This window comes from Dreissena polymorpha, chromosome 10 (assembly GCF_020536995.1).
Source record: "Dreissena polymorpha isolate Duluth1 chromosome 10, UMN_Dpol_1.0, whole genome shotgun sequence".
NCBI lineage: Eukaryota > Metazoa > Mollusca > Bivalvia > Myida > Dreissenidae > Dreissena > Dreissena polymorpha.
The window spans coordinates 5,722,690-5,750,103 of record NC_068364.1 but is presented as its reverse complement, the minus strand read 5'-3'; the positions used below and the strand labels follow the sequence as shown (position 1 = coordinate 5,750,103).

The 27,414-nt window shown below is 35.7% G+C and overlaps 1 protein-coding gene across 5 annotated transcripts; it reads right to left on the bottom strand.

Annotated features, from left to right (window-relative positions):
* Positions 1-289: 289 nt before the first annotated feature.
* Positions 290-27,414, bottom strand: LOC127848665 (neurogenic locus notch homolog protein 2-like). Of its 5 annotated transcripts, XM_052381244.1 has the most exons (19): positions 27,264-27,413; positions 27,021-27,059; positions 25,647-25,723; positions 24,749-24,820; positions 21,881-21,951; positions 20,768-20,844; positions 18,733-18,827; positions 17,875-17,946; positions 17,192-17,234; positions 16,576-16,665; positions 15,668-15,805; positions 14,654-14,764; positions 12,537-12,677; positions 11,890-12,000; positions 9,972-10,208; positions 9,131-9,190; positions 7,132-7,283; positions 5,651-5,744; positions 290-584 (listed from the first exon to the last, which is right to left on the bottom strand). In XM_052381244.1, exons 1-19 carry the CDS (start codon positions 27,268-27,270, stop codon positions 400-402), a joined length of 1,872 nt encoding a protein of 623 aa, XP_052237204.1. In that variant the 5' UTR covers positions 27,271-27,413; the 3' UTR covers positions 290-399. The 5 variants fall into 5 exon arrangements, with proteins under 5 accessions (XP_052237204.1, XP_052237206.1, XP_052237208.1 ...); XM_052381246.1 differs by lacking the exon at positions 15,668-15,805 and having other exon boundaries at positions 27,264-27,414; XM_052381248.1 differs by lacking the exons at positions 12,537-12,677; positions 14,654-14,764 and having other exon boundaries at positions 27,264-27,414.

Sequence of the window (27,414 nt, the reverse complement as noted above, 5' to 3'; positions counted from 1 at the left end):
GGAGTGTCCACTAGGCATTAATGGGTTAAACTAAGACATCGTAAGAACGAACATCTTAAGAGCTTTGGAAAACCGACGCAGGTCAATGCTATTTAGGTTTTGCTGATAATATCTTAAGCACAAATTCTAAAGCTTTAATTGATGTTATTTCATTTGCATTTGATTGGGGAATGATAATGTCGCGGACTTGTTTGATTTCTTTCCGACAAAGCCATCTGACCGAGAAGATCATTTCTGGCAATCAAACTACTGTCAGATTAAGAATACTAGTCAAAACTCTAGACAAATATATATTACGTAGTTTATTTTTCAAGGAAGATACATATGCATCCTAAGTAATGTCATTTTTGTCTCGTGATGCGCTGTTAGCATCACGTGACCAAGGCTCCCATGTTGCTCTCATTTGCCGTGCGAGCCGTGGTGGGCGTCGTCGCAATGAGCCTCCTGGTGCTCGCAAGAACCGTGGTGTTCTGCGCATGCGCATTTGCCGGAGGTGACCTTAATGTCGTCAATAGCGACGGAACTGCATTCTCCGGTGTTGACCAGTCCGCGGAAAAATAGCTTGATGTCACCTTCAAGATGACCTATCAACATGATGTCAATGTAAATTCAGTTTAGTTAAGGCTAAATAAAATCATAGTACGTTTCAGGCCAAAGTAAACACACATATAGATAGCGTATTTATTATTGTATGCATATATATTATAATGAATTAAAGCCAAATTAAAATAGTTAATGGAAAACTCACAAATGTTCAACATTAACTTTACAATATCACGACTGTTATATTACATTACTTGAAAAAAGTTCATATTTTTAGTATATTCGGTAATAAAATGTCGCGATGTGAAATCGAAAGTACATCGCGAAAATAGGTGACACAACGATATACACGCTATAAATAACGCAAGTAGATTGATCATTTTATATAAAAAAATATATACAATTCACTACGCATGCACAATTTTCATTCCTGGGTTTACCAGGTGATGATGATGATCAATCTACGGGCGTTAACTGGTAGTTACCTGGTACCGGTACCCATGGCAGTAAAATTTATTACCAAATATACTAAAACTATCAAAACTCAACAACTTTGTTTAAGCAATATAATATACCAGTCGTGATATTTTAATCAATATAAACTAATAATTATACAAAAATACGGTATTTTACAACTTTTCTTTTCTTCGTCGTCGTGGTTGACGGTACCTTTAACATTTTAGAAAAAATGAATTTAAAAACAAATATTCATGAAGATTAAGAATTTACATAAGCCTTTTCAGAACACGACCTGCTGGATGAATTTCATAACTATTGCTGGGATTATAAACATACCGATAACGTTATTTAAATTGTAAAAAATACATTTACAATACATTTACAATTGTCACAGTGTTTATACACAATACTTGAACATGTGTCTGACACATACAAAATACTTCAACAATAACACATGTTTATTTCAAACATATTTCTGTATTTAGCCAAACCAACAATAATAAAGTTATCATTGTGGTAACAAAGTTGAACTGCTTAGCTTATATCTTAAAGGGGCCTTTTCACAGATTTTGGCATGTTTTGAAGTGTGTCATTAAATGCTTTATATTGATAAATGTTAACATTGGATATAAAAAGCTCCAGTAAAAAGTCAAAAATAAAAAAGGTAACACTGAGCAAGGCTCGAACCACTGACCCTTGGAGTCTTGGATTAAAAAGTCTCCCACTTAGACCACTCGGCCATCCTTTCGGATACAATGACAGATGTATTTTATACTACATATAACCAATCCTCGTAGTTTCACAAAATATAACGACAACAACAGAACTCTCCAAATTATTAATTCGTTTTGCGTTGCAACGCTTTATAATTTTCTGGCTTTGAAATCGTCAAGAGATGCATATAATGGCTATTTTAGAGCATGGTAAATGTTCAGTATTAATGTTTGATAACAAATATCATAACTAAAACGAAATTTTGCGAATCAGATTTTTTTTTAATTACGTAAATTTACCCAAACGTGAAAAAGCCCCTTAAAGGGAGAAGCCTCATCAAAACGAAATAAATAACTACCGATCGGACAAATGATAGAAGGACGGACTAAATAACAATTAAATGAATAGATATACGGACATACATTAAGACGAATGATAGACGGACGGACCAAATAACAATTAAATGAACTGATAAACGGAAATACATACGGACGAATGATAAACCGACGGACTAACGAACCAATCAATGAAATTATATACGGTCGTACATACGGACAATTAATAGACGGACGGACTAACGAACCAATGAATGAATTGATATACTGACAAACATACGGACGAATGATAAACCGACGGTCTAACGAACCAATGAATGAATAGATATACGGACGTACATACGGACGTATGATAGACGGATGGACTAACGAACCAATAAATGAATAAATATACGGACATACATAAGGACGAACGATAAACGGAAAGACTAACGAATCAATGAATGAATAGATATACGGACATACCTAAGAACGAATGATAAACGGACGAACTAACGAACCAATGAATGAATTGATATACGGACTTACATACAGACGTACGATAGACGGACGGACTAACGAACCAATAAATGAATAAATATACAGGACATACATAAGGACGTATAATAGACTGATGGTCTAACGAACCAATCAATGAATTGATATACGGACGTTCATACGGACGAATGATAAACTTATGTTCTAACGAAACAATTCATAAATTGATATACTGATACACATACGGACGAATGATAGACCGACGATCTAACGAACCAATCAGTGAATTTATATACGGACGTACATACGGACGAATGATAGACGGATGGACTAACGAACCAATCAATTGATTGATATACGGACTTACATATGGACGAATGATATACGGACTTACATACGAACCAATGAATGAATTTATATACGGACGTACACACGGACGAATAATAGACGAACGGACTTACGAACCAATGAATGAATTGATATATGGACGTAAATTTGGACGAAGGATAGACGGACGGACTAACGAACCAATGAATGAATTGATATACTGATATAAATACGGACGAATGATAAACCGAATGTCGAACGAACCAATGAATGAATTGATATACGGACTTACATATTGACGAATGATAGACGGATGGATTAACATACCAATCAATGAATTGATATAGGGACGTACATATAGACGAATGATAAACGTACGGACTAACGAACCAATGAATGAATTGATATACGGACGTACATACGGACGAATGATAGACTGACGGACTAACGAACCAATCAATGAATCGATATAAGGACTTACATACGGACGAATAATAAACCGACGGTCTAACGAACCAATCAATGAATTGATATACGGACGTACATACGGACGAATGATAGACCGACGGACAAACGAACCTATCAATGAATCGATATAAGAACTGAAATACGGACGAATGATAAACCGACGGTCTAACGAACCAATCAATGAATTGATATTAAGACATACATACTGATGAAAGATAGACGGGCGAACTATCGAACCAATGAATGAATTGATATACGGACTTACATACGGACGATCGATAGACGGTCGGACTAACGAACCAATGTATGAATTGATATACGGACGTACATACGGACGATTGATAGACGGACGGACAAACGAACGAATGAATGAATTGATATACGGACTTACATATGGACGATTGATAGACGCAGGGACTAACGAACCAATTAATGAATTGATATACAGACTTACATACGGACGAACGATAGACGGACGGACAAACGAACCAATGAATGAATTGGTATACGTACGAACATACGGACGATTGATAGACGGACAGACTAACGAACCAATGAATAAATTGATATACAGACGTACATACGGACGGACTAACGAATCAATGAATGAATTGATATACGGACTTACATACGCACGAACGAAAGACGGACGGACTAACGAACCAATGAATGAATTGATATATGGACGTAAATACGGACGAGTGATAGACGGGCGGACTGACGAAACAATCAATGAAATGATATACAGACTTACATACGCACGAATGATCGACGGACGCACTAACGAACCAATGTATGAATTGATATACGGACGTACATACGGACGAATGATTAACCGACGGTTTAACGAACCAATGAATAAATTGCTATAAGGCATACATACGGACGAATGATAGACCGACGGTCTAACGAACCAATGAATGTATTGATATACGGACATACATACTGACGTATGATAGACCGAGTGTCTAACAAACCAATGAATACATTAATATAAGGACATACATACGGACGAATGATGGACGGACGGACTAACGAACCAATGAATGAATTGATATACGGACGTACATTCGCACGAATGATAGACGGACGGACTAACGAACCAATGAATGAATTGATATAAGGACCTATATACGGCCGAATGATAAACCGACTGTCTAAAGAACCAATGAATGAATTGATATACTGACATACATACGGACGTATGATAGACCGACGGACTAACGAACCAATGCATGAATTGATATAAGGACGTACATTCGGACGAATGATAGACGGATGGACAAACGAACAAACGAATGAATTTATATACGCACATACAAACGGACGAATGATAGACCGATGGACTTACGAACCAATGAATGCATTGATATACGGACATACATACGGATGAATGATTGACGGATGGACTAACGAACCAATGAATTAATTTATATACGAACTAACATACGGACGAATGATAGACGGGCGGACTAACGAACCAATGAATGAATTGATATATGGACTTAAATACAGACGAATGATAGACGGACGGACTAAAAAACTAATGAATAAATTGATATACGCAGATACACACGGACGAATGATAGACGGACGGACTAAAGAACTAATAAATTAATTGATATACGCACATACATACGGACGAATGATAGACGGACGGACTAAAGAACTAATAAATTAATTGATATACGCACATACATACGGAGGAATGATAGACCAATGGACTGAGACATTTTAGAATAAACGGACGGATTGACAAACGAACGTACAAATGGTTGTAGGAACGGACTAACGAGCGGTGAAATAAATGGAGTGACTTATAAACGCATGAATACAGATAGAAGGAACACTGAACTGACAAATAAACTGACGGACGGACTGACGAACTATCATATCAATATACCCAGGAACTAACGAATAGACTAATGTTCAGACGGACGGAATAACGAAACAAAAAACAAAAAATAGACGAACGCCCTACCGAACAGAAATGAGCAGATGTACAGCGAAACGAATTGGTCAATACGTTACTGAACATACGAATAAATATTTGGGACGAATTAATATACGGACGATCGTACACACGGACAAATACATAGGAAGACGAAGTAACGACAGGAAAAATGACAAGATAGGATGATTAACGAATGCAAAAAGATAAGAATAAAGGCATCATTGAATATAAAATATCAACAACAGACAATCAAAAGCTTTTAAAACAAATACACGAACAACGGAAGAGTTCAAACATGCATATAAATAAAAACAAAAAACCAAAGCACGAACAAATGAACAAACGGACGGACGGACGAACACACACATCTTACCTTTGACTGTGTACGCATACTCGTGCCATTGGTTGTCAGGTATTATTGTCTGTCTGTGACCTCCCACCTCACATTCCTGGTAATGGCCGTTTGGCTAGCGAATAAGATTACAGTACACTAAACATTTTAGACGTTGTAACCGAGAACATTTTCATCAAGATCGTTTCAGATCATACGAAAATTGTCCGTAAACAAACGGGCAGGAAACGAGAAAAGGCTCAGTGTCGAACACAATGCATAAAGTGAAGACACAGCTTAAATTATACGAAAATTTTCATTCTACATCTTGACTGTATGTCACCCAATTACGGACGTTGCCACTACATAATTTATATTTGCAACTCTCAACAGAGATAACCTTCTGATAGGAGTTAGATTAAACTTGCTATTCGATCCAAAAGTCGAAGTTTTTACATTTAAGTTAGCGTACCCTAATGATTGCCCGCGATTTCTTCGAAGGTTGAAGAGCTTAATAACAGGTGCCGTAGCCTAGTGGTTTAGGCGATAGACTAGAAATCTTTTGGGTTAATCCAGCGCAGGTTCGAATCCTGCCGACGACGTATACTTTTTTGCGACGCGTTTTATTTCTTTTCTTACGTAATTTGATTGAATATGGCATATTTGCTATGTTTATTGTTAAATATGTTGCAATTTTTATGCACATTCTTCAATTTTTAAAATTAAAACAACGTTATGGCTAAATTGAGTGATTTACTGCTGAAAAAAACATGCATTTTGCGTTTTAATTTTTATTTAAAAAAAAAGACGGTAAATATGTCTATTTCTTGGTATTTTTGCTGTATATAGTGTATCTATAAAAACTAAGTTCAAAATATTACTTAAATGATACTATTTTGAATTTCATGACAGTTTGTTTTTAACCAACCCAATTTCTACTTGCCTGTAACCACTTACATTTCATGGCGTACTTCCATAGATCCTAAGTTATAAAAAATATAAGTCTGTAAAGGAGAACTTTTTTCATCTTGTTTAAACTGTAAACACCTTTACTGCATCTGTACACACCAACTACATTCCTATTTATTGGAAATCTGGATGAATTATGGAACTTTCATATACCAAGGGGTGCACATAAACTTGACAAAAGCCGAGTGTGGGGGTGGTTTTGAAAAAAATCAGTATATTTTTTTTAAAGCATGGAAAACTACCTTAAAAATTTGCATGAAGTTCGGTGAAATGATGCTGATTAAGAAAATAAAAGATTAGATTATATTTGGATGGTGCCAATTACGGGTGCGCTACCTTAAACAGAAAAATAACAGAGATTTCTTCTAAATCATGTTTTAATTTCCTTTTACGTTTGTTGTAACCCCTTTTCTTGTAAGGAAGCATCTCATTCATCGGAATTTAAGGTCATAACTCACTAATTCCTGTGAATACTTTCTTAATGATTATCAAAGTTTAAATAAAAAGTGTGCCCCCTCCCAAAAGTACACGAAGTGAAACACATATTACAACACCTCTGTCTGATAGATCCCGACCGTTAACTCTGCATGCTGTGTAGCACAAATCTTGTACGCGAACTGGACGCAACATTCACCGTGCACATTAATAGAACGGGAGACAAGAACGGCAATGGAAGAGCGAAGTTCAGCGTAATGTCCGTTCCTACCTATAATACGAACAACTTTATTGCCATCATCATCATCATCATCATCATCATCATCATCATCATCATCATCATCATCATCATCATCATCATCATCATCATCATCATCATCATCATCAACAACAACAACAACATTGACAACAACATCGTCATCATTACTTATAACAAGTAAAACAAGAGGGCCAAGATGGCCCTAGTTCGTTTACCTGAGAGGAGTCGGTTCATTCAATCTTTACCAAACTTCAAACTTGACCTAGATATTGTCCAGACAAACATCCTGGTAAAGTTTTCTCATTATTTAACTGAAACTCTGGCGTATGGAGTGTTTTTGTAAGATTTGACCTGGTGACCTATATTTTGAGTTGCCCCCCCCCTTACCAAACATCAAACATTGCTTACAAAAATAAATATTATGACCAAGATTCATAAGATCTGAAACAAAATCGTGGCCTCTAGAGTGTTTACAAGGATTTTGTATAATATAATGAAACTTTGGAAATCTAAGGGCAATAATAATGGCATTTATTATGTGACTTTGCTCATTATCAAACTTGACTGAGATCTTTCAGCAACTTTGATAAAGAATGCTTTATAAATGTGAATGCTAGAGTGTTTACAAACCAAATGTAAACGGGCGGACGGCGGACAAACACCAATTCTAAAACCTCACCTGAGCAATCAGGTGAGCTAAAAAGTGTTTCACCGATCTGAGCCATTTTCCAACTTGTCCGAAAAATCAATAAAACCAATGTATTGAGAAAGTTTCACGATGATTAGGCAAAAAATGAGTCTTCTATAGTGTTCGATCACAAGGTTTCTCTCTAGTCACATAAGGAAAACTGCCCCCCCCCCGTGGCAGCCATGTTTTTTGAAGGATCGAGACCATTTGCGAACTCATCTGATTTATATATAAAACCAATCTTTTCACCAAGTTTCATGATGATTGGGCAAAAAATGTGACTTCTAAAGTGTTCACAAACTTTTGTTACTATATAAATAAAAGAAAACTACCACCCGGCAGCCATGTTATTCAACTGACCGGAACCATTTTCAAACTCAACTCTCATATCAAGGAAACAAATGTTCTGACCAAATTTCATGAAAATTGGGCTAAAAATGTGACTCCTAGAGTGTTCACATGTTTTCACTATATACATATAGAGAAAAATGCCCCGCCCACTGGCGGTCAATTTTTTCACCGATCTAGACCATTTGCAAACTCGTCCGAGATATCAATAAAACCAATGTTTTGACCAATTTTCATGATGCTTGGGGAAAAATGTGACTTCTAGAGTGTTTACAAGGTTTCTCTATAGCCAAATAAGGAAAACTGCCCCGCCCACTGGCGGCCATGATTTTCAACGGACCGGAACCACTTTTGAACTCAACAAACATACATTAAGACAAACATTTGTACAAAGTTACATGAAGATTGGGCATGACATGTGACTTCAACAGTGTTAACAAGTTTTTTGTTTGAATTGACCTAGTGACCTAGTTTTTGACCCGGCACGACCCAGTTTCGAACTCGACCGAGATTTCATTGGGTCAAAGCTTCTTACCAAGTTTCATGAAGATCGGACAATGAATGTGGCCTCTAGAGTGTTAACGAACAAATGTGGACGGACGTACGAACGGACGGACAGACGACGGACAAAGACCGGTCACAAAAGCTCACCTGAGCAATCAGGTGAGCTAATAAAAATACGAGCTTTAATATTTTTAATATTGTTAATAATAATATAAATAATGTCGGTTTTGTTAACAATGCTGAAGAGGATTATTTCTTTGAAAATGAAGGGGGTCATAATTAATATTGAAAATTCATACTAATGTAATGTCCTACTTACCAATGGTATGGTCATTCCCGGTTGTTTTCGTAATCCAAAGATTATTGGGCAACAATTTTCCTGTGAAACAACAACAATTGATACTAGGCAAATACTGTCAAGCACAGTGCGAATGAGCAAATATCGTATTTCACACAGATCTTCACAGACACCAAATATTTAAACAAAAACGGTAAAACAATTTCATATTTGCATCCATCAGATTGAAATACAAATTAAACAATTGACTAGAAGGTCATAAATAGGAAAGTACACAAGCTTTCTTACAAGATCTTTAAAGTGAAAGCTTTGATCTTAGGGTGCAGTTATTATACAGAAACGTTTTACTATGATAACATAATTTATAATCAAGTTGTATGATTTATGATATAAACCGACGGTCTATTCATTTTTATAAAAATATTTATTTCTGTCTATGCAACTAAAATATTCAATTAAGTTGTTAAGTACAGCTCAAAAACAAACGCTGCAATACTCATCGAGAGGAGTAATAGCAAATATAACTTTTCAAAATGACGATTTAAAACCTTAATGATTGAACATGCAATTTATATCATAAAAAGTATATACGCCAATAAGGGAGATAACAGTGACACGTTATGAATGATCATCAAATGCATTACATAAAGAAATAAACATTTGTAACGCTTTTCATCGATAACACCGGTCATGGCGCTATATTATTCAATCTTGTTCTTGATATTTTACTCCCATCAGATAATCCCTAATAAAACATGTTGTGTATATAAAAACATTTAATGGTATTGTCCAAAATATGAAATTCAATAAATCATTTTTTGCAAAATTATCGGGCATTACTTTTGAAAATTGCAGTACTCACTAGGATCAAGTTGACCAGATTGCACAGATTGCATGTTGCATGTGGTTTCGAAATCGCAACAGAAAAGAGCGTCATCCGGACAAGCGCTTGACACGTGCGTTGCGGTGGTCGTTGACACGTGCGGTGCGATGGTCGTTGACACGTGCGGTGCGGTGGTCGATGACACGAGCGGTGCGGTGGTCGTTGCTTGAACTCCCGTCGAGTGTGGATGCGGTGTTGTAGTTGTTGGTAGAGTTGCTACAACATGTTGCAGTACAAACCAAAGTCTTCAAGTATCATCGTCGCAGAAATACTGATGGTGATATGGAGGCTTATGAATAGGAGGGAACAATAATAACGATAACGTGAGGGATCGATTGCTAAAATACTGATGACCATGATGATGATGATGATGATGGTGACGATTAAGACGATGCTGCTAATGACTATTATGATGATAATGATTATACTGCTGTTGTTGCTGCAACTCATGGTGATGTTGAGGATGACAATTATGCTGCGAATGCTGCTGCTGCTACTGATGATAATACTGCTGCTGATGACGACAATGGCGATGATGATGATCATACTTGTGTTCGCAAAGAAATATTTCATACATGTTGGATAGTTTTGATTAACGCAACGTTTATTGAATACAAAAAATAAAAGTAAGCATTACAAAACAAGTTTGCGACTGTAAAGATGGTGACGCTGTGCCGAGAGAGGTATTTTTCGCTGTTTTATACTCGTTATTACTTTTATTAATTCTTAAAATGCCGCTCACTTTCCAACCATATCGACAAGATGATTAGTGTATATATCGTACTCGTATTCGCTCTATATCAAGACTTTACTCGCTGCGAAATTTCTTAGCGGCTCACAACCGCAGCGAAGAGATTTGACTACAACCACCAGGTTCAAATACCTTACATCATTACCAACCACGTGATGATAGCCGTGCCACGTGGAACAATAACTTTCCCGTTTTTTTATTACTTTTTTAATGTACTTATTTCTTTAATTCTAAACAAATCTCTTTTGATTTGTGTCGAAATCTATATATTTTTTTTATTGCACAAATCGATTCCGCTTAGAATGGCCTTTAAGAAAAGGTATGGTTATTGGGGTCTCTATCTGAAAAAATTTTGCTTTTTTCGCTTATAGTTTTTGCTTTCGCATTGAATTATATTGGGAAACTATTAAGTATATTATGACCTGGAAGACTTTTGTTGCGATTGCAGAGATTGTATTTAAAGACGGGCGGACGGGCGGGCGGGCGGGCCGGCAGACGGGCGGGCGGGCGGGCGTTCGGGCGGGCGGGCAGACGGTCAGACGGTCAGACGGGCAGACGGACAGACAGACAGACAGACAGACAGACAGACAGACAGACAGACAGACAGACAGACAGACAGACAGACAGACAGACAGACAGACAGACAGACAGACAGACAGACAGACAGACAGACAGACAGACAGACAGAACAGACAGACAGACAGACAGACAGACAGACAGACAGACAGACAGACAGACAGACAGACAGACAGACAGACAGACAGACAGACAGACAGGCAGGCAGGCAGTCAGGCAGTCAGGCAGGCAGGCTGGCAGGCTGGCAGGCAGGCAGTCAGGCGGGCGGGCAGGCGGGCGTGCATGCAGGCAGACAGGCAGGCAGGCAGACAGGAAGCAGACTGACAGGAAGCAGACAGGCAGACAGACAGATCGATCAAACCACCAAGGGACGAGCGGATATCCCCACGATGGCACACTTTGATATAGAGACAGTCACTCCACCACACATTTAAGCGTAATTAGATCCTAACTTTAACAGATGTCCTCATAATTGTCCATTATATAATAATTCCGAAAGCCCAGATTGGCAGAAGAGCAGATAAAACTCTCGGACAGTGGAACAGACGGACATACGGAAGTACTACTCACTCTGGTCACAGTTTATGCCTTGATAACCCGTTTTGCAACTGCAGATGTAATCGCGTGGACCTGCGTAACAATCCCCATGTACACAAGGATTCGATGAGCATGGCGTGATAGCTGCAATATGTTAAAACACAAAAAAACAACATCAATCAATAAATATCATAATAGAAATTATTATAACCATCCGCTAGTCTTTAATCGAAGGACAATGTCCAATCGTTTATATATTTCAGGACAAAACAACAGAGCGCAAAACATTCAAAAGTTGTAAAAGCTTTGGTCACCGTATGAGAACTGGTAGAGCAAAGCGTTAGGGTTATAAGCCAGTTAAAATGCATTTCTATCACATATTATCAATATGAAAGCTACACATGTACAAGTATGTAATTGCTTATATAAGAAATTTTGAAAACGATATTTCTCCAAATGGTTTGACGTTCAACATATAGATTTTTGAATATATTGATGCTTCAGTCAAATTAAACAATCATACCAATGTGTTAATAATAGCCATAGTTAGTTTCCAAACGCACATATGTTTAAGGACAGATCCTGCCTTAAAGAAGAACAATTCCTTTTAAATTTAACGAATACGTGGACAATTGAATGTACAATGTTCTCACCAGTGTTTGCTGCATATAGCTTCCTACCTGTATCGCAGTTTACACCCGTATAGTTTCTGTCACATTCGCACAGGTAATTTGTTGCAGTGTCATAGCACATCCCATGAACACACGGCGACGAAGCGCACGGTTGTGCAACTTGAGGCGTGATAGGTGTAACTGCTGGTGCTTTAAACATGATTATTACCGTATAAAAATACTACCTTTTTGGTTAACACACTGCCGACAGGACGAAACAACGATGTGCATATAATAATGTACGGCCATTACGAATTTTCCGGATATCTCATTTTGTCTTTTTAACTTTTTTATCGAAGTAAACTAACGATATTGAATGAGATAAAGCCGAAATGAAAACGATTCTAAAACTATATGAATTGCAAACTCTCAAAGGGACTGTGGGCAGTTCTTACTGTTATACAACTGTTGCTGCTGCTGCTTATGATGATGTTGAGGATGACAATTATGCTGCTTATGCTGCTGCTGCTGATGATGATGATAGTGCTGCTGATGACGACAATGGCGATGAGGATGATCATACTTGTGTTCGCAAAGAAATATTTCAGACATGTTGGATAGTTTCGCTTTACGCATTAGTTATTGAATACAAAAATAAGAGTAAGCATTACAAAACAATTTTGCGACTATTCAGATGGTGACGCTGTGCCGAGAGAGGTATTTTTCGCCATTTTATACCCGTTATTACTTTTATTAATTTTTAAAATGCCGCTCACTTTCAAACCATATGGACAAGAAAATGATTAGTGTATATATCGTACTCGTATTCGCTCTATATCACGACTTTACTCGCTGAGTAATTTCTTAGCGGGTCACAACCACCGCCACAGATTTTACAACAACCAGCATAGCTGGATCAAAATCCTTACTTCGTAACCAACCACGTGATGACAGCCGCGCCACGTGGTACAATAACTTTCCCCCTTTTTACCACTTTTTTATGAATTTATTTTTTATTCGAAAAACAATCGCTTTTGATTTGTGTCAAGATCTATATATTTGTTATTGCACAAATCGATTTCAATTAGAATGGCCTTTAAGAAAAGGTATGGTTATGGGGGTCTCTATCTGATAAATGTTGCATTTATTTTCGGTGAACGTTTTCGCGTTTACATTAAATTATATTGGGAAACAATTTTGTATATTATGACCTGGCAGGGTTTTATTGCGATGGTAGATATTAATTGTGATATTTTCAAACGTTCATACAGACATACATATGTACACATGGTAATATATAGAGAGACATGTGCATAGGGACATATGTACAGGCATACGTACAGACGGACATATGTACATACACATATGTAAATTGACAGATATATGTATAGACATATGTAGAGACAAACAGACATACATATGTACAAACAGCCAGCCAGCCAGCCAGCCAGCTATCCAGCCATCCAGCCATCCAGCCATCAAGCCAGCCATCCAGCCATCCATCCAGCCAGCCAGCAATCTAGCCATCCAGCCAGCCAGCCATCCAGGCAGCCAGCCAGCTAGTCATCAAGCCAGCAATCCATCCAGTCATCCATCCATCCATCCATCCAGCCAGCCAGCCAGCCAGAGATCCAGCCAGCCAGCCAACCAGCCAGCAAACCAGCAAGCCAGCCAGCCAGCCAGCCAGCCAGCCAGCCAGCCAGCCAGCCAGCCAGCCAGCCAGCCAGCCAGCCAGCCATCAATCCAGTCAGCCAGCCAGCCAGCCAGCCAGCCAGAGAGCCAGCCAGCCATCCATCCATCCAGCCAGCCAGAGAGCCCACCAGCCAGCCAGCCAGCCATCCAGCCAGTCAGCCAGCCAGCCAGCCAGCTAGCCACGCAGCCAGACAGCCAGCCAGCCGGCCAGACAGCTAGCCAGCCAGCCAGCCGGACGGACGGACGGACAGATACACAAACATAACCGATCAAACGACTAGGGGCGAACGGATATCCCCACTATTGCACACTTTGATATAGAGACAGCGCTTTTATCTGCTCTTCTGTCAATCCTGGTTTTCGGCATTATGACATTTACGGACAGTTATGATGAAATATGTTATAGTTAGTATCTTATGACGCTTAAACATGTGGTTGAGTGACTATATAAAATACTCGGACAGTAGAACAGACGGACATACGGTACTACTCACTCTGGTCACAGTTTTTGCCTTGATAACCCGTTTGGCAACTGCAAATGTAATCGCGTGGACCTGCGTAACAATCCCCATGTACACAAGGATTCGATGAGCATGGCGTGATAGCTGTAATATTTTAAAACAGAAAAAGCAAACTTCAACCATTAAATATCATAGTAGGAAGTATTGTAACCATCCGTAAGTCTTTAATCGAAGGACATATTATCAATAAAAGAGCTACACATGTACACGTATTCAATCGCTTATATCAGAAAGCTTTGAAAATGAAATTCCTACAAACGGTTTGATGTTTAAAAGGGCCTTTTCACGTTTTGGTAAATTGACAAAATTTTAAAATGTTGCTTCAGATTCGCAAATGTTTGATTTAGTAATGATATTTGTGAGAAAGCAGTAATACTGAACATTGACCATGCTCTAATAAAGCCATTATATGCATCTTTTGACGATTTAAAAACCTAAAAATTATAAAGCGTTGCGACGCGAAACGATCGATTAATTTGGAAAGTACTGTTGTTGTCGTTATTTTTTGTGAAACTACGAGGATTACTTATAAATAGTATAAAATACATAGGGGATTGTATGCTGAAGGATGGTCGAGGGGTCTAAGCAGGAGACTTTTTACGCCAGGACTCCAAGGGTAAGTGGTTCGAGCCCTGTTGAGGGTTTCCTTTTTTCCTTTAATTTTTTTTTATATTCTTGATTATTTACTGGAGCTTTTAAGAGCAAATGTTTACATTTATCAATACAAAGCATTTAATGATAGCTTTAATACATGCCAAAATCTGTGAAAAGGCCCCTTTAACATATACATTTTATAATGTATTGATGCTTCAGTCCAATTAAAAAATCATACCAATTTTTATGAAAGCCATAGTTGATTTTCGAACGCAAATATATTTGAGGACAGATCCTTCATAAAACAAGAAAACTCATTTTTTAATTCAACGAATGAGTGGACAATCGTATGTACAATGTTCTCACCAGTGTTTGCTGAATATAGCTTCCTACCTGTATCGCAGTTCACACCCGTATAGTTTCTGTCACAAACGCACAGGTAAACTGTTGCAGTGTCATAACACATCCCATAAACACACGGCGACGAAGCGCACGGTTGTGCTTGTGGCGTGGAAGGTGTAACTACTGGGGCTATAAACATGATTATTACCGTATTAAAATACTACCTTTTTGGTTAACACCCTGACGTCTGGAACAAACCATGTTGTGAATAATCAAACTGTACAGCCATTAAGAATATTTCGGCAAACTAAGTTTGTCGTTTTGAAGGGGCCTTTTCACGCTTTGGTAAATTGACAAAATTTAAAAAAGTTGTTTCAGAATCGCAAAATTTCGATATTGTTACGATATTTGTGAGGAAACAGTTATACTGAACATTTACCATGCTCTTATATAGCCATTATTATGCATCTTCTCACGATTTTAAAACCTGAAAATGAATAAGCGTTGCGGCGCGAAACGATTGAATGATTTGGAGAGTTCTGTTGTTGTCGTTATATTTTGTGAAACTACGAGGATTATTTATATATAGTATAAAATACATCGGGCATTTTATGCGGAAGGATGGTCGAGGGGACTAAGAAGGAGAATTTTGACGCCAGGACTCCAAGGGTCAGTGGTTCGAGCCCTGTTGATGGTTACTTTTTTTCTATTTTTAAATGTTATTCTTGATTTTTTACTGGAGCTTTTTTAGAGCAAATGTTTATATTTATCAATACAAATCATTTAATGACAAACTTAAATACATGCCAAAATCTGTGAAAAAGCCCCTTTAATTCTTTTTGTTTAGGTAAACTAAAGATGTTGAATGGAATACAGCCAAAATGAAAACGATTCTAAAATTATACGAATTTCAAACTCTCAAAGGGACTGTAGCCAGTTCGCAAGAAATTGGTGCCTACCATGTGTGCTAGCGAGTTGTGGCCGACAAGGTCCCTCGTCTACGATATCTGCGTTACACAGGTCCAAGTTACAGCATTTGGCACTACATCCTGTAAGTAAAGCAGTACTAACTGCGACATTGACATTTATAAGTAACAAACAAGGTGTAATGCCGATGTGTCATACAATGTCTTCATTAATACTATTAAATTTCAACATCACCTCAACGAGCGTTTACTATTAAATACGATAAATAGGATAAAACTCATGTTTTCTTATCTGATATTCCATGCAAATTTTTGGTTAGGGCATCGTGAAGCATATACACGTTTAAATTATATAATTTAACAGCTTATCTTCCAATGTTGCTGACTTATGCAGAGGCAATGAAAAGGCCATTTATATTTTCGTGGAACACACTCAAGCTGCCAACAGACACACCCCAGAACATGCTTAGGTTGGAAAAATCTCATTACTTTGGGGTTGAGAGCAAACAAAGCTGTCAAATTTAAAGTCCTTTTTACACACCATATCATCAGTTAATACACAAAAGCTACATTTGGTGCATGCAATAGGGATAAGTAACAGTACACATAAAACGTAAAAAATGCTAGAAACTAAAAAGTTGTAATATACCATCATAATAGTATCTGGCAGTTGTAACTTCTTCAGCGCATATCTGAAATACGTAACTAAAATAATACAAAATTCTAAAATTAAAGTAGAATTAAAGAGAATAAACAGCTCACAGACAGTCAGCAAATATACTCCGACCATATCTAGGCTATGGAAGATTGTGTGCAGCTGTGAACAAGATACGGGTTCAGATTATGATCAACTTAAGCTGAATCATGGTTATGTTAATGGAATTGAGCATAACTTTGGATAAATATTGGTATGTGTGTATTTGGCGAAGATTTACATAAGTTAGGTATGTGTAATATAACAATAAACTTGTGTTTGGTTGGTTGTAGTGGAATAAACATATACCTAAATAAGTTTATGACGACATTAAACTTATTACAAGAAACCAAGGTTAGAATTTCGCCTAACATAGAACCACCCGTATTTTTTACAAATGAAATCTTTGAAGTTATCCATTGCAAAATTTCTCTGCAGTATGACCAGGTTATCTCTGCAGGCTGCCACTAAGCTGCGGCTGTACTCTGTGAGAGCCTTAAAGGGATTGGGTGTAGATGAAATCATGATTAACCGTCGCCCAACAGGTCAGTCTAGCACAATCATACAATTCAATTGGGTTCGCCCGCCTTGGAACGGCAAAGGAAAACCAATGTGAGCTATAAGGCAATTTTGCATACCGTTGTCGATGAGCATTTCGTTTCATAAACGTACTGGTCACTGCTGAACATCTTAGGTTTTAACTGGCAATACTGGAAAGCAAACAATACTATAATGTTATGATTTTCAAATGAATATACTTATTACACCACCACATCGAAAAAATCGTTGGTTTACTCAATTCACGACTGACGTCTGTTTTTTCTGAATATATTTACATGTTACGTACGTCTGTCTTCCTGTGCGTCCACTGTCTGTACGTCCGTAGCTACTGTCCACCGAAGCAATGCTAGATTTGTACGTTTTCACACTAGCTTGCATTGTTTCTTATAATATGAAGTAGAGCAAATTATTAGTTAATTATTCTGCATTCAAAATTGCTTTAGTTTTCCTGTGTTTATAGTATGACAATAGGATCACAAATTACTAGGACATGCGACGTCGATAGATGTTCCTCACTTAACGGAAACAAGTTTAACAGATTGAAACTGAAATAATTATAAAAATATAAACACCAATTGTCAGTTTTTGTAAAATACTTTGTGCAATAATTTATCTTATTTAATAACAACTATTTTTAATTGCAAACAGTTCCGTTCCAAACAAGACATATGCAATAAATATATTGTACAATTATTATAAAGTTGTTTAACAGATGTCAGCTTGTCACGTTTAACCGTATGTTTAGAAAATCGTATACAGTTAAACAAGAAATGTGAAATTATATGATTATTAACAATTACGGGACAACTTGATTAAGTAACTATTATCGTAACTCGAATAATTTCATATGTGGAGATACGTACAGAGAATACCATATTGCTTTCAAACGACCATCTAATCGCCGGACCCAATATATTTTAATAACTTGTTATTACCTGGTCCCGACTGCATTGGGTTACTTTGGAACAAGAATTGTCTCTCAGTTGAGCTTCACATGTGTAACATATCGGACCGCCGTTGTCCAAGAACACTTAAAGCGAGTATACAAAATATTACCTTAGTTTTCTACAAAGTAGAAGGTTCAGAAGAAGTTGTTTCAGACTTCATAGAAATAAGTGTTGTTTACAATTGCAGAAACGTTTCGTTGCAACTCAGATATGTTATACAGAATGTACATTAAGCAAAACCCCACATTTATGTGAAGAGTTGTTGAAACTACCCATACACGCAATGATCGATTCCTATGGTTATCGGCATAAACTGTTTCGTCATGAGTTTCATTGAAAAAAACACACCAACACAACGGCATTTGATTGTTGGTACAATTTGATATAACCCTCCTGGTTCATATTAATTTTTTTTAAATATTGAGAAAATTATTGTGCCACCTGAATCTATACAATTTATTCCCACTTTAAAAGATATATGCGATACGTTTATGGATGAAATTTGTGATATCCGACACTTTAGTGTAATGAAGTCCAAGCTTCATGTTATACTGGATTGTATAGACAATCGAAATATGTCTGTTTAGTTGCGTATGATTGTGTTGTATCTGTGAAATGTATTAAAACGTTTTTTTGCCACTTGACATAAAAAAAGAATATAATTGATTGCTTCCCATAATAAGATTGATCCTATCACCATGTACCAAATATTGAAATAACATACCATATGATAAATTAAGGGTTTTGAAAATAGAGTTAACATGAGCGGAGCGGTTAAGTGATTTGATGTCTTGTTTTCAGACATTATCTTAAGTGTGCATTCGACATGAATGCTGAAAAGGCAGCAATGCTGATGTGATAAATAGAATGCAAGGTGAGTGTTTAATACAGATATGTTTATTTTCTCGACAACACATCACTAACATATTATTTTCTCTACAGGATTGACATGGGCATATTGCATATTGTAAACGTCGTTCCGCGCCATTAAGATTTTATGCACTTATTGCACTTAAAATAAAAGTTCTTTTCTACACAAAATCACGAACTCGAATGCTCGGGAATTGGATGAAACTGTATATGATGGATCGCAAAGCGCACATTGTTTAGTCATTCCATTTGATTGATTGCTCTTTTATCAACAATTAAAATTTGTATTATGAATTGTTACGTTAACGCGTATCCTGAAATCTCAAGATCTTAAGACAATATGCAGATTTCTTTTAGCGTTAATATGCGCAAATTGTCAGTATTTCCGATTAAGTTATTAACATTCGAATACAATTGTTTTAGCAATATTAATTTAAATTAGAGCCACTTGCTTTCATTTTGTTTAAATGGCGATTTGTAAGATAATTCCCATAGATTCAATAAAAAATGAAAACATCTTTCAACATACAAAATAACAATTCATTTTTTTTTAAGAAAACGGTTTTAACTATTTATTTATATTTTATTTAACTATTTATGTATACTCGTCATTCGAAATCGGTAAAACACAAATGTGTATTATCCTCGGTAATTTTAAAAGTACGTGTAGTACTAACTTATCGGTGATAATTTGCCTGTAAATATATTATTAATCGTGGCGTATTTTAAAGACATTAACAATATAAATACCTGGGAACATTTCCGTTTTGAATCGAATCTTTATGATAGATGAAGCCCTCCTACGTCCGTTGGGGTTTTTGTTTGTTTTTCAAGGGATTCAAATTTTTGTGTATTTTTGAAGACCATATATAATGGCTTAAGTCATGTTGGAATGTATGACGCAGATCTTACGACGTCATAAGCCCTAATCCATACAACAAAGGATAATAAACGGTATATACGAGTACATAGTAGAGTCATATCTTTATTCTCGTAGGTATGAATTCGTATATTACTGTCTGCATAGCTATTTGAGACATGTCCGCATGCATCCTGACGTAATAAAGTACAGAGAATAGTTGAAATCGTACCTTTATGCCCACATAACTCATGATGCCATAACGGTAGGTCCATTAACTGTTTGACATCATACCTTTATGTCCACACAAGTCGTCGTTGCATAGGTTTCCATGACAACACTGGCTACACATAACTGCTGCATGGGTAGTTCTATGTAAAAATATATACATACATGCATCATACAAATGTTGACATTAAAATAAGGGCATGCATATTTTAATTACGAAAGTGTAATAAAAAAAGCTGAACTTCTTTGTCTTAAATTCGATAGCAATTAAAAAATGGCATACATGACGAAATATCATTTGTTCGACATATTCGAATATAATATTTTTAGTTCATCACACATAAACATCTTTACACTAATCTTAGTATCTGTTTTATCACGAGCTAAAGTAAATGAATTAATTAACATCATAGGACAAACATTGGTTGAAATCTGACCATAGTGGTGTTTAAGACGGTCGCAACTTGTTTTAAACGCAGCCTGTAGTTCTATACCCTATTAAAAAGGCGTCATCACATCAAAATAAACAAAATGACGCTACGATTTGACATTGCACATAATTTAGTTAAAACCTTCATGTAACTGTTTTAACATATATGAAGTAAAAAGAGGTTAAAGTTGGGTATTAATGTCCACTTCAACTTATCAAGAACTTCGACTCAACAAATAAAGGTAAGCAGACCCTAAAATAATATGTATGAATTGCTTTGGAGATTAGTTTGAAAATCATATTCACATATAATTGCTCAGTCTTAAAAAGTAAGTTGCCCTTATGAAATTAGAGTTCAATGTTCGTCGATAACAAATACAAAAACATATATACATGTTTCAAAATTATAGGTGCAGGCGGAATATATACGACACCGTGGTATGATCGGTTAGACGAATGGAAAGTAATATGTTGTCATTAACCGTCTACAACTTTTATAGAAACTATATTCAAGAATAACTGAAACATGTGTATCATAGATTTTATCTCGATTGGTTGATGTTTTACAATATTATAATATAAAAATAGTTTGGCAAAGGGGATCTAATTTGTTTATATTAGATTCAGTCCGATTGTTAGTGCATGTTGCGCACTTACGTTATGTTTCAAGACCAGCTGATATATAATATCGGTAAATTAGGCTGAAAATAAAATGCATAACAGTACCAAGTTAAAATATATAATTTTACCTTTTCGGTTCTGGATTGGTGTTACCAACATCTCGACCCACTACCAGAAAGGAGTTGGACATACCACATTGCTGTGAGAAACATATATATTGTGATATTTAAATCAACATTGAATAGAGCATATGATTGAGTGCAATTAATAAGCATACACACGCTTAAACGTGAAACGTTTTTGTATTATGTCTTATTAAAATATGCTTCAAAATATTCAATATGATACATACGTGTTTTGTTTAAATGCATCTATTAAGTGACGATTTTGTTGAAATTATTTGAAATGAAATTGTTTGCATATTTATGGTTCAACACTTATGTGGTTAAATATAAACTTACTTTATTCTTAATGACAAGTAAATACAACTACTTAAATGATGTATGTATAGACCAAATTCGATGTTCATTTTATAGATGTTATATTTATCACAATTGATATAAACTAATATAGTTACCAATAAATACAAGGTGAGTATGTGAATAAACATAATAATTAATTTTAGAAAGACCTAGAGCAGTCACATGCCCATGGTGTATTTTCCATCAACCCGAGTAATTTCCATACACCCCGAATAATCGAGTAGTCGGTTGAGATATAATCGTTACACAGTTAGTAACTGATGGTGTATGGGTTATGCACCCTCAGTACTTTCATACCCTTCTTGAGCTTCGCTCTCGTATGGTATGGTATATCCCATACTCCATAAGTTACTAACAGAGTAACTTACATGACTAATCTCTATATTAAGTATATAGTCCTTTAAGGAAAATTTCACATTGCCTATACAAAACAGGATAATACATAAACTAAAAAACATTGAACACATAAAGTAAATCAATTTTAAGCAATATATACTAGAACTAATCACACAAGTTTTGGTGTGAATACAAATTATACGTTCGCAGACAAACAAATTGTAAACGCGTTACTTGAATCAAATTCTTAATGCTTTATTGTAATCTCCGTATGACCTAACTACCGTTGAAGTATTTAAATTGTTTTGCGGATAGGTATAAAATGGTAACTTCACACTTCACAATTATAATATAAAATATTGTCTTACTTGGTTGCAACGAGTACAGATTCTATTTAATAGTCTATAAGAGTCTATATCCGCTACTGGGTTATTCCCCTATGTAAAGTCACGTGATGTAGGTACACATAATTGCTAAAGCGTCAAAACGAAGTAAAACTGAAGAGAAAATTTTAACTTTCGTTCGGTACAAATCCGATGAAAGACGTACATAGGGCTAATTAAAAAGTCGTTACAGAGAAACCCTATACTTTAAACACGTTTGAAACGTTTCCAAATCCTAAAATCTACGTGCACCGATGCATGTTATCGATCAAATTTTGCGGTTGTCTTATTGATCACTTGCACCCATCTTTGATAAAAAGACATACTCAATGAGTGCATTCGACAGTCTGTTTAAATTTAATAACTATACGTCTTATTCACGTGGAGTTCTAAAGAATCAGTAAAAGCAAGCCTGCCAACGTATTTCCTTCATTGTCAAAATACCATTGTCATAATTCTCTGCACATAGCATTTTGTTCACAACCGCTCAACAAGTCACCTAGTAAAATTACAAGCAACACGTAGCAATATCAAAAACAATAACTTAAACTTCTGTGTCGATTGTCACCATTAGTTCTGTTAAAGTTGTTGCTATTTTGAATCAAATGCTGTTGATATTTAAGAGCCAGAAAATATTATTGCTGATCTGAGTTTCAAAATAAGACACATACTGCTGCCGAATTTCACATTGGGATATCACATTTTTGTCTCAAGGCAAACAGCTCTCTTATTAGGCAGTATGCAGACCTTGAAATATTTACGGTTATCACAATCATGTGAAACTTGCACGTGCAATTAAAATCATTCAAAATCCTAACAAGAATAATTTCTATGAATTATGACTGATTTAAAACTAGCTCATGTATGACTTAAATAAATAAATTACATCATTCATAAATACAACCTTTTTAAGGTTGATAATGATTGCTTTCCAAAACCTTGGTCAAATTATTTACATATAAATCTGGCAGTATATTTTTACATAAGTAAGGGTCTTAAATCGAATAACATGCGAATTACAATTTAAGCTCATTATTAGTGGCACACAAGTATAAACAGTGTCTGATACAAATAATTACTAAATTGCATTTCAGATTTCATTTTATCAAAACATTTTCTAATACTGTGTGATTTTGGGCAAAATAATGTTTATAGACTTTAACATAACACTTCAAGCACACAAGTTAAAGAATAACACATAAATGGTCGAACAGCTTCATGTTCATACCCGACTTTGTATGTAAAGTAAGCAGACAGTATACAGATTCAGTCTGTAGAGACCTTCGTGTTTTGGATTTAAGATAATGTAGGGATGCTTTTTTGAGACAAATGTCCTCGGGTTTTATTGCTTGATATGACTGTTATAGAAGTTTACAGATATTGCTGAAGAAAAAAACTGACCGAAGGAATGTATTCTAACCTTTTATTGAACCTATATTGAAACAATGAGTCATTTTTATTTGTACCTGCACATCTATATCACGTGACTGGGAAAGTAGGGAAAAAACAGCCGACCGAAGGTCTCAAGAAACTATCACGAGGATTCGCAAGTTAAAAAAAGGGTGCCGAGCATTATCTCCATTATTAAATCGCTTATGTTGTATTTGTCCTAATAGTCGTTCAGTATCTACAAGCCTGAACATGTCAACAATGAAAACATATTATGTTGTGTTTACCAGCTTTAAAACTCTGATTTTTAGTTTACTTTTAATATCAACATGCGAAATGTCGCCATTATTATTAAGACGCCATCATTTTAAATGAGTCACACTGACGTATATTTGAAACGCCTTACCAATTTATCTCGGCATCCCATCTCGTGTACAATAATACCATTTGGTTGTACAATAGAATCCTTGTAACAGGCCTGAAATTCGGGAGATTATAAAAGACATTTGTCAGAAATGAATGCATCACTATCAACAATAGTGAAAACTTTATACAACATGAACATTATAAGGATGGAAATTCTTGTTAATTGTAGAAAGTCTTTTATTTAAGATAATAAATAATGCCACAACATTCAACATTAAAGAAGGATTAAAACTAGGTTCACTACAGGAGAGTAATTTCAGTCAAACTTTATTGAATTAATATAATTTTATGTTATTTTTTTATATTTTACTTTCTATCGTGTGATTTTGTTTGTTTCGCAAGACAGTTAATTAAGCCAAATAAATTGAAATTGCTAAGACAAAAAATGTTTATCTACAATTATATTTCATAAACTATTTTAACAATTCGTTAATAAGCCGAACAAGTCAACTTGTTGGGATGTTAAGAATATACAAAAAATCTTGTCTACCTATAAATTGCATCTAAAATTTCAGCATTAATTTACTAAGCAAAGGCCATGTAATTTGCTAACATGGAACATGTTGAGGGTTTATGGGCTTTAAAATGGTGTGTTTTAATATATATATTGGTTTTATTATAGCATGTATATTCCTGATATTGCATTTATGATTTATATGTAAATATTTAAATTTCCGTCTACAAAGTAAAATAGAAAAAAACAACAACACAATAATTACCAATAAAATGCTATTTGAATCGACCATCATCAAACGGATTTTAATATCATATGGTGGAGCTAAGCTCGGAACCAGTTAGATATCTAGGCGGCGGTTGATTAAGCTTCATCAATTTGTTTTATTAAGAACTACAGGTACATTAATCTAGCCAGGACTTACCTCATGAGGGCCACACTCTACGATTGTGCCACATCCAACTTCGCTTGCTGGACAATGCAGGCACAGGTCATTGGAAACTATACGGTTTTAAAAAAAACAATGCCAGAGGAGCATTCATTTGAGAAACAAATATTATAATGCAAAGACCCTTTTAAATGCAACTTTACCAACATATAGCCAGAGTAGATAATACCTTTGAAGATGTGTACATGCACTCAGTTGAATTGCATTTAAATTTGTTGAAGTGCCTTTGATAAGTCCCTTTCGATGTTAGAGTTAAATACTTTTCGAGTCATTTAACTTTTTTAGAAACAGTTGATCAATTCTATTTCAAACTCCTTTATTTCGAATGTATCTCTTTTTTCCAAATACTGTTTCGAGTATGACAATTTATGAACTAATATATTTAATTCTTATTTTGTAAATTAGAATTTTGTAATTCGAAATCATTTATTTTGTTAACTTATTAATTCATTTTTAACAACGTTTTTTCATACTTATTTATAAGCGGTTATTTCGACGTCGCAGTTTAAAACACATGGTCATTCAAATGTGTGATCGTTTGGCGTCACGGCCCGGTAATGTTGATTCGCATTTTATTATTGCTGGTTTAAGACGTGCTGACTGACACATGGATTAATAATGACAAGGAAAATATTTATAATTGAAAAAACGATATTGCGCTTTTTGTTAAATGCGCAATCATATCGATGTTTTTTTCTTCTTAGATTCCTGAATATATTTGTTTGATTTGTAAACACAAACCGAAACAATGCTTCGTTTATATATTAACTAAGTATAGTGTATGCGAACTTACATATTAATGAACACTTCAACTTAACGTATAACATAGCACATATCTATTTTGCATTGTCGTATTTTTAACAAATACATGACGGTTTCAGAGTGTTCAAGCAAATGTTTGATACACGAAAACCATGTTAAATGATGTTACGTAACATGGGCGACACGGAAATAAATTGGTGAGAAGAAAACTCATTGTTTTGGACCAAATACCAAATATAAAATGCAAGTACGGAGACAAGGGATGTACATGTTTATTTTATTTGGCGAAACCATGGGTAAATGAATAATGAAGCCCCATGCCATAATCAGGAGAGAAATCAACGTGTTTTTATGTACCTACAGCATACCATTTAAATTATACCGGTTAAGGACATGACAATCCTTACTCCAGATTTGATCACACAACACACAAGAGTAAATAATCATTCTTGCTATTCAAATACAAAAATACACTGATGCATATACATTCAACCGTCATTGCAATCCAAAACCAATATGATTTTATTTTCATAAAACTAACACACGTATTGAAATTCAGCCAATACAAAGGACTTAATATGTACTTACCTACATATGGCAGGGACACGAAAAACAGCAGACGGATCACTGTGGTGAAGGGAACGCAATATTAATAGACGTTTAATGTGTAATCAAATAATAAAACGTTGTGTTACATCGCTACATTGCTAATTGACATATAAGAGAAACAAATCAACAAAAACGCACCGAATTAACACAAAAAGCACATTTAAAACAAAAGCAAGTAAAGCGTAATACATATATTTAATGATACAGAACATTTGGTTTTACCTGACATTCTTGCGAGCAAATCGTGAGCTAACGGACGTCTATCATACCAAAGCAGTTTTTGTGAGGTTTGAAAAACTTTGCGATTAAATCTGGCGACACTGGTGGCACTAGGAAGCCAATGTCGATGTTTATCACTCACAAATCGTGAGGT

What these genes read in the sequence shown, in the direction of transcription:
- LOC127848665 (XM_052381244.1), bottom strand. An exon ending in TGGGATGCCGAGATAAATTG is followed by an intron (nt 21,952 to 24,748) that starts GTAAGGCGTTTC and finishes TGTTTCTCACAG; the next exon opens with CAATGTGGTATGTCCAACTC. An exon ending in ATCTGGTCAACTTGATCCTA is followed by an intron (nt 9,191 to 9,971) that starts GTGAGTACTGCA and finishes GTTGTTTCACAG; the next exon opens with GAAAATTGTTGCCCAATAAT.